Genomic DNA, 9,043 nt, shown 5'->3' with positions numbered 1-9,043 from the left:
ATCTGTAGCTATATAGAGAAGGTATATAGTCACTTGCTGTTTAATAACTTCTCTTCTTAGTTTCAGGAAAATGATAAACTCATTCTCTTGTGGTTACAGCTAACGAAACGATAGTTAGGCCCCACTCTCACCTTACACCTGGTTGCTGCAGACGACAAGGATTACATTCATTTATATCCACACATTTCTAAGCCACCTTCAAGATATTGCTGGTGTGAGCAGATGTGTGTATTCATGTGTGGGTGTGAGAGATAATCTCTCTTCATTTATTCAGGCAACAACTATTTTTGAGCACCTACTAAGTGCCAGGCACTGTGTTAGGTGCTTGGGATGTGAGAGAACAGCAAACGCGAGACCCGAGGCCCCCGCTGTCGTGGAGCTTTATTCTAGCCGGGAGGCATTGGGGAGACGGACAATTAAACACAAATATAAAAAAAAGTCAAATATATAATGTGTCAGAAGGGAATAAGGACTCCGAGCACAAAACATAAAATGGGATGAAAGGACTGGGCGTGCAGCCAGCTTGCGGGGAGAGGGTGCAAGGTCAGGGGGCAGGCGGTTATGCTACGCAGGGTGGTCAGTGGAGGCCTCAGTGAGACGGGGCAACTCAAGCAAAAACCTAAAGAGCTGAGGGCTTCAACTAAGTGGAGAACTAGGGGAGCACGTTCTAGCAGGGAGAGCTGTGCGGAGCAAAGGCCCTGAAGTGCTTGCAGATTAGAGAAATGGCAAGGAGGTCAGAGATGAAGCTATGGGGGCGGCGGGGGAATAGTGTGAGCATGCTTGACTTCCTCCTTTCTGACGATGAGGGTATTTTTCAAACTCTCTATGAAACTTAGAGTGAAGATAGTGCATCCTTTGAAGAAATGTATGTATTGACGTGTAAATACGGACACAACATAGTTAAACAGGAGGAAAAGCAGATAACAAAATATCATTTATACATGATTCTTTTTTTTAAGATTTTATTTATTTATTTTCAGAGAGGGAGGGGAGGGAGAAAGAGAGAGAGAGAGAGAAACATCAATGTGTGGTTGCTGGGGGCCGTGGCCTGCAACCCAGGCGTATGCCCTGACTGGGAATCGAACCTGCGATGCTTTGGTTCGCAGCCTGCGCTCAATCCACTGAGCTATGCCAGCCAGGGCTTATACATGATTCTTTAAACTTTAAAAGAGATATAGAGTCATGGCCCTCACTTTGTGCTTCACACACTTGAAAAATTTTTAAGAAAAAAAATCTTTTTTAATATCATCGCTGGACTGTAGGTTTCTTGAAAGCAAGAACCTTGTCTCTGCGGCCACACGTAACGTCTGCATGTGCATGCAGATGTATGCAGCAGAACACCTATCGGTGGGATGCTAGCAAGATATTTTATATGTTTAATGATTTGAGTAAATGAACGTGTACTGTTTCTTCTCGAAAACGGATTTTTCCATCTCATTCTCAACGCATTTCCTACAAACCCGGCCATTCCTCTGAATTCCTTTGAATGACCAGGGGTTTTGCCGTGGAACTTTCCCATTCGCCGTCCCAGTCTACGTGCAGCACAGGTTTAACCAACCAGCTCAGCCTCTTCATCCACCCGTGCGGCCAGGAATGTGGCCCGTTCTCCGAAGCATCTACTGGCGACCATTGTTCTCGTGGGATCCTCCCACTAGTTATTCAAGTTGCTTAACTGTTGAAATGTTTTCCATCACCTTTAGATCATTCTGATGTCAGTGCCATACTTGCTACGATTCCATTTGATGGCTGCCGTTAATTTGGTTTTGAGATTCCTACCCAGAAGCACACGTACAACCCCTTAGAGTCTCAGTTCCGGGACCTGTATTCCAGACACTTTTCCGGCAGAAAGCTCAGCTCCCACCAAGCTGTCCCAGCTTCAAAATGGCTTTGATGAATGACCCATGGGAACCACGTCAGGCCCTGGATGATCACGTAGCACCCTAGGTGAGAAACACCGAGTGCTCTTTATTGTTCCTCCGTCTCCACGCTGCGTGAACAGGCGGAGCAAAGGCAGTCTCACTTGGCACGGTCCTGCTCTTTCATTGTTCAGATCCCAGAAATGCGCACATACTTTGACCGTTCAGTCGTCCACGCCGCTGGGCTGGGGCCTCACTGTACTTCGCCTCACTGACTGGTGACACAGTGTGGCTGCAGCCTGTGCCCCGGGCACCGGGGATGCATGACTGCCTGGCACAAACCTGAAGGCGGCCACTTCACAAGCCGGATGGCCGGCCGTCTGCAAGAGGGATGGGTGGCCTCGGCCTTTTGCCGAACGTATCACCGCGTTGATTTTCCCCTTCAGCGTCCAGACACTGCATCTTTTTTGATTCACAATGTCATTGTACAGCATGTCTATTCCCTCTGTGCCACTGTTCTAATCATGGGGACTATCCCCCCACATTGAATTCGGACTCACTGCCGGGAGCAACACCACAGTCATGGCCCCTACCAGAAAGCCCCTCCAGTGAGGGTGTCAGTGTTACCTTCATACGTCATCAGAGTATTAGTACTATTTATACTGCTGTTATGCCAGATTACTAATCAAACAGAAAATTTTTTTTTGCCAAATCCCCTTCCCCAACCGGTGTCATCCTGTGTCTCCCAGGTGTGACACAGGACAAAAACTGGCATTGCTTTGTGCCCTGGAAGGGCCAGGCAGCCATAATCAATCACACTGGGAGTCTCTCCTTCTGATCTGGCAGCAGGCTCTTTCTGTCTTGAATAAGGGATCTCTTTACCACCCAAGATTCCCAGAAGTACTGCTCTTGACCCCAGAACACAGACTCGGGAGCCAAGGGCCTTCCCCACCAACTCTAGCCCCTTTCACCGCCCCCCCCAGTTCATCCTTCAAGGCCCAGGGTGGGAGGGGAAAGACAGGACAGAGTGCCAGTCGGGAGGGTTACCCTTCCCCTGCTCCCTTCTCCCTTCTCCCGTCACCGATTTCTGACCGCTGTCGATCCTATCAGGGGTCCATAAAGCGAGGAGGACTCTGGCCCGGGAGAGGGGGGTAGGGGTTAGGCAAACAAGCCAGGGAGGCACTTGGTTGAAATTTAACCACAATATTCTTGGTCTCTATTGTTTTGAGTGAGGCCCAATATTTCCACAGCAGGATTATAGGATCTGATTAACCATGTTAGACAACAATGCCGAGCTGGGATGGGCTTCCCCTTCCAGCTGCCAATATGAAAAAGCAAATACAACACCCAGATTTCAGAAGGGACTTCAAGCAGCCCCAGAGTCCGAGTCCCCAATTCTAACCCTGCTAATGTGTTTGACCCCAGACCGGGGGGAGGAAGAGTGTGGTACTGCATGCTCCTTTAACTCCTGGCCCCGGGCCCAGCAGGACGAGTGATCCGGGCACAGTCTTCCCAGGTGAGTCAATGGCCGTGTGCTCCCCACACCCTGGAGTTCTTCCAGTGCCTCTTCCGGGTTCCCCTAGGCTGGCTCAGATCCTCAGGAGCCCATGAGAGTTAGGTGAGGACAGGCGAGCACTCAGTGAAAGGGTCCAGGCGTGTGGAAGGCGGAGCAACACCTGTTGGGCCCCTGGGCTCAGAGGAACTGAGCGCAAGGAGGACTCAACAGCCAGGAAGAACAATTGAGCCTGTGCTAGAATGCTCCGGTGCTACCTAACGACTGCCCATGTGCCAGGGTGGAGACGTGGGACCCCAGCATTGAGGGGAAGAGCCCCAAAGCGAAGTCTTAGGAGATGAGGAAGTACTTCTTGAAGAGTCTGGGATGAAAGATGGAGGACGGAGGGGCTCGTAGTTCCTCCCAAGCAGAGGGGGATTCCCTCGGGTCCCTCTCCCTTGCGCACAGGCACCTGGTCTACCCTCCCACTTGGGTGGCATCTCCAGAGGCCCCGTCCAAGAGAACAGGAAAGAAAACCCAAGCGATGGGAACCTTCAACAGGAACCCCGGGCAGCAGCTTCCAGGAGGTCAGAGCATCTCAGAGAAACCCTCCCTCCCAAGCGTGGGCTCCATTCTCCTCCAGCATCAGTCTCTGTATCGAAGTGCCCGGCACAGTCACTGTTGTGAGCCCACAGGTTTGCTGGCGTCAATGACAGGGATGAGGAGACACGGGCCTTGAGGTCTGAGTGTGGTGGCTTCCTTGCCATACGTCACGCCTTTTGAACAGTTTCTTCTCCAGGGAAATTGGAAGATAGAAAAACATCAGAGCAGCTTAGAAAAGCTCCTGATCATATGAAAACCCAGTTAACGTAAGTTGTACCCTTTGGTGGTGTGTAATACCTCCACGGGGATAGTTTCTGAGTGAGGGTTGGAAACGGACTCTGGTCCCAAGTGGTATAATCTAATGGAAGAATGAAAACAAAAAGCAAGCCCTGGCTGGCGTAGCTCAGTGGATTGAGCACAGGCTGCGAACCAAAGCATCGCAGGTTCGATTCCCAGTCAGGGCACACGCCTGGGTTGCAGGCCATGGCCCCCAGCAACCGCACATTGATGTTTCTCTCTCTCTCTCTCTCTCTCTCTCTCTCTCTCTCTCTCTCTCTCCCTCTCTCCCTCTCTTTCTCCCTCCCTTCCCTCTCTAAAAATAAATAAATAAAATCTTGAAAAAAAAACCAAAAAGCACACAAAAACGTGTATCTAAACACAGATTACGTTCATGGCACAGAGGGTGAGGGGCAAGCAGAACAGACAAAGGCAGCTCCCCACATCGGGAGGAGAGGCTATGACGTGGATGTTAGGTTTCCTCTACACTCCCTGGAGCGAGTCTTCCCAGTGCTGTCACAGAGAAAGTGAGGGACATCGTCGCTGGAGAGAAGAAAGTGCCCTGGTGGCAACGCCAAGTATATGGGATGAAGCCAGGATCCGGGGAAGAGGCGCCTTGTCCATTCCCGCTCCTCCCACCATCTCCGTACTGAGGATAACGCACGGGGCCCCTGCTCATCGCCAGAGGACCAGCGTGAAGGAGGGAAGGGCTTGGGAAATTGGGCAGTTTAAATGAAGAGGAGGGCAACAAAAGGGAGTTCGGGTGTACCGCAAGGTAAAATTAGGGAGCAGGGAGCCTGAGTATGCAGCAGACTTGAGTCCCCACTGCAGGGGACCCGCATCAGACGCGAGAAGGGCTCCAGATCTGACAGGGACGGAGTCTCCCCAATCCAGAGCAGAAGAGCACCAGCTTCACTGTGTGCCACCTGACGCCCTCGGAATTCGGGACGAGCTCCTCAGGATTCAGCGTGAGGACGGAGACCAGAAGCTCCTTCCTCCCTTCTCAATAACTTGACTCTCCTTTGGGGACACTCCTTGATCTGGGAGGCTGGCTGACAGTGACAGGAGAAAAGAGAATGACCCCAGTGGGGTTTTCCAGGACCCAGCCTGAGCTCTGCCCTCAAGGACTGCTGGGAAAGCCCTCGGTGAGGCCAGAGGAGAGGAGGTGCTGCCCAGCTGGAGTGCTAAGGGATGCAGATTTCCCTTCCAGCCAGAGCTGGCTGTCCTAGCTGGCCGTGGGGGAGGGGAGAGCCCAGAGCCAGCCAGCCAGGCCAAGTAGGCCTTGCAGCCTAGGTGGCGCTATTTCTCTACTTTTTAGGTCAAGTTCCTGCAGGAACTTCCTCGAGGTCTCTAGTCCTGCTCCTGGTTTGCTGGCTTGCTCGTGTAAACCACCTTATATTATTTTTTTTTCTAAAAATACTCCAAAGCAATTGAAAGAGTCCCTTCTCCCACCAGCCAGCCCTGGCCCCAACCCCGGCCCCGGGGAGCGGGCGGGTAGGCGGGGAGGTGGGCCACTGCTTTATTAAACACAGGGAAAACTAATATTTACGGAATAAAATTTATGGAGCAGCCACGAGAATTCGACCCTTTTATGTGCATGCGGAGTGGGGGTTGGGTCAGGCTGGGGGCCTCGGGGAGGGGCCCGAGCCAGGGGGCAGGGCTGGAGTCCAGCCTGGGTAGGCCCATTTGTCAAGGCAGGGATTTCCCTGGAGTTGCCCCAGGAAGCAAGATTCGCAACCACCACCCCTAGGTTTGGGGGGTAAGAGCTTCAGGGCATGAAGGCCCCAGGCAGGGCCTCTGGAAGCAATGTTTACAGAAGGGTGTGTTTGGGCAGTATCCCCGTGGAGACAGCGACCTTTGGGGACAGAGTGGGCAGTGGACGGAGCGGTCATTAGGCATATTCTTATTTAACCTTTTAAAAAAGTACACATTCTTTTGGGAACATGAAAAAAGTATGCCCTCATGATTTCACTCATAATTTGGTGGGATTCACAACCCTCTGGTTCTCCTGTGATTACAAATGCCTGCTCTGGAGACCATGCTCTTAAGGTAGAGGGATTACCCAGGTAAAGAACCCATATTTTCTCCCCACTTGCTGGGGAGGTCATTCCGTTTTCCGTGGGGTCTCATATCTTGCAGGTCCTGAAATCTGGCTATCTAAGTTACGCCAAAAAAGAAACTAAACAACAAAACAAGCCACCTGTAGCTTGTCTTTCCTGGGTCCCAGTTCACTCCAATGACAGTCATGGCTGTGGGGTGCATGCACCCTGGGACTCTGGGGACTGGCGGGAAAGCCCGCTATCAGCAGCACCTGGGGTGAGCCCCAGTGGAGCTCTCTGAGTCTGCCTGCGGGTAAAGACAAGGGGGTAAGCCCTGGAGTCCTTAAAGTGTCCTGCCTTGAAGAGCAATGAGGAGGAGAACATCCTATTGAAAGTAGGCAGGGACCCAGGAGAAGGATGTTGCAGCAAAAGACGGGAAAGGAGGACCTGCCAACCATCCTGGAAAATGTTCTCAGTATAATGTGCAGAATGACGAACTCAGCTCTCTGGGTTCAAGTGCCGGCTGCGCTCACTAGCTGTGTGACCTTTGGTAGCCACTTCATCTCTCCAGGACTCCGTTCCCCAGTGGGTCAACAGTACCTCCCTCACATGATGCTGTGAGGATTCAACGCCAGGCGCTTATTAACCTGGTTACATTAACAGCTCAATAAGCATTATTCTTGTTGCTCTCTTTATAATCATCATTATTTCATGATTGCTTGGCCTGTCCGTTCTCCTATGATTTGGCATGCGGACGGAAATTCCGGTTCCAGCTGGGGAGGATATGAGGGTGAGGAGGCATTTGGTCATCCTATGTAAATAGACCGGAGAAGACCTCTGTGCGCCCTGCCCCTGACCCCTCCCTCTACCTAACAGCTCCCAGTTAACATCTAGCAGAGAAGGTCAGGCGACTTGGCGAATCCTGGTCTGCTCAATCTTGCCAGATCTGCCCAAAGAGCTGACTCCCTGAACGTCTAAGATTCTGCCTATCTCGTAGAACCTTTACATTCTTTTTCTCGTGACACACTATTCATTCTATAGGTCAGTTACATTGTCCCAGAGAGCTCCTGCGGCCACTTCCTGTTCTCTGTCACCCCATCTTTCCTAGTTCTTCTAGTTACTACGTTATTTGAGGTGGAGGGAAGGTGAAACTCCCTCTTCTCTCACTCCAGTGGGCAACTACCTTAGCCCTACGATTCAAAGCTCTTTGTAATATTGATCCCATGTTGTGGTTTAACCTGTTGTCTACGCCTTGGAATCAGACCCCACCCTCCGCCACAAAAAATCCTCACATCAGTTGGGCAAAGGGGAGCACAGGCCGCCTGCTCCGCCTGGTGCCCACCACAGAGAGAGTTCTCAAGATTAACGTCCCCACGCAGGGGCTGAGCACACCCACGGCAGAGAAGCATAAGAGCCTGAAGGATTGGACTGCGGGCATGGACTTGAACCCGAGACAATAGTGGGATGGGGTCCATTGAAGTGAAGCGGGCAATGGGTTCCACAGAACAAGTAAGCAGCGGAGCGTGAGGGTTTTTATTCCATGCTAAAGGGAGGAGCGGGTCCCTGAGGAGCACCTGGGACTGGCTAGGGGGACACCTGAGAAAGATAGGCAAGGCTTCCTAAGCACGTTGTGCCTTTTTGCTGACATGTCCTGTATACCTGAAGCCCACGGTAGGGTCCTGGGTCCAGGGACCCTTCACCGAAAGAGAGGCAAGTATCGGATTCCTAGACTGGCTTCCACTCGGACAGGGAAGGCCAGTGCCCGAGGGGCTGGAACCAAGATTCGCTTGTTGAACAGTACCAGCTCAGGCGGCCTCCGGTGACCTGGGTGGACTTCGGCAAGCCTGCCTCTGACTGGGACACCGTGGCAGAGACACTGCTGCCGCAGGAGCTCCTTTCAAGGCGGCCCTAGGGAACTACTCTCCAAGTCCACCCTCAGCAGCTGAGAGAGTGGGCAGTTTAACTGAAGAGCCCCTTTAGCTTCTTCCTCTTGACCTTGGACAGCTGAGGTCTCTGCACAGGGCCCGAAGTACCCTAGGAAAAAAAGAAACCCAAATTAGTGGGGATTTTGAACATGTCCACTTCATTTAGGAGAGGAACTTTCTTCTTCCCGTGACCCTGGTTTGGGTGAGGCCCTCTCGAAGTGGCCAGCACAGTGTTGGAGTCCATGCCAGGCAGTGAATGTGATTTAAGACCCTATGCAACAGGCGAATATATCCCTTCCCCCCCGGGAACAACCTCACAGACCATGGCAGTGGGATAAGGTAGAAACGAAGTCGAGGTCCACCAATCGGTATAAGAACTGCAGAGAGGAGCTGTAAAAACTATGACTCTCCATCTAGAAATCCGCAGTGTGGAAGCCCGGTGACAAATATCCGCCAATATTATGAAGACAGCGTCAACCAGGTAGCTATTCCAGGGACCATGGACCTGGGGGCTATAGGCGTGGACTCCGCCGGCACTGAGGACGCTATCCAGGAAGCTGCTCACAACTCACTGTGGGCTCTTTCTCGGGCTCTGGGTGGGCTGGTGCCGAGGAAACCGACTCTTCCAGCTGGCTCGGAAGTTGGCTATTGGTTCCGTGGGGGGAGGCACTACCCGAGGCCTGAGGATCTCCTGAAATCAGAAAGATCAAGGGAGGACAGCAGTGAATGCCTTCTTCTTACCAGGAAGACACCAGAATTCACCAAGCATTCTGACACAAAGGCCAGGGCAGGCACTAACACATGAACAGATAGGAGTAGCCACAAATCTAACTTCCAGCTAACTTTTGAAAA

General features: G+C 51.9%; 1 protein-coding gene across 2 annotated transcripts in view; it reads right to left on the bottom strand.

The window, feature by feature from the left end:
* Positions 1-7,157: 7,157 nt before the first annotated feature.
* NHEJ1 (non-homologous end joining factor 1) overlaps positions 7,158-9,043 on the bottom strand; it is a 77,654-nt gene continuing 75,768 nt past the window's right edge. The window contains exons 7-8 of one of the 2 annotated variants that reach the window (XM_045851332.1): positions 8,764-8,882; positions 7,158-8,300 (exon numbers count right to left, since the gene is read on the bottom strand). In XM_045851332.1, the coding sequence (XP_045707288.1) occupies positions 8,226-8,300; positions 8,764-8,882 (194 nt within the window). In that variant the 3' untranslated portion in view covers positions 7,158-8,225. The remainder of the gene's footprint in view (positions 8,301-8,763; positions 8,883-9,043) is intronic. The other variant, XM_045851340.1, reaches the window with a different exon arrangement.

Source organism: Phyllostomus hastatus, unplaced genomic scaffold (assembly GCF_019186645.2).
Source record: "Phyllostomus hastatus isolate PE091 unplaced genomic scaffold, TTU_PhHast_1.1 phas_contig_137, whole genome shotgun sequence".
NCBI classification, from domain to species: Eukaryota; Metazoa; Chordata; class Mammalia; order Chiroptera; family Phyllostomidae; genus Phyllostomus; species Phyllostomus hastatus.
Note: the sequence above shows the minus strand (reverse complement) of the source record. Positions and strands in the feature narration are given on the sequence as shown.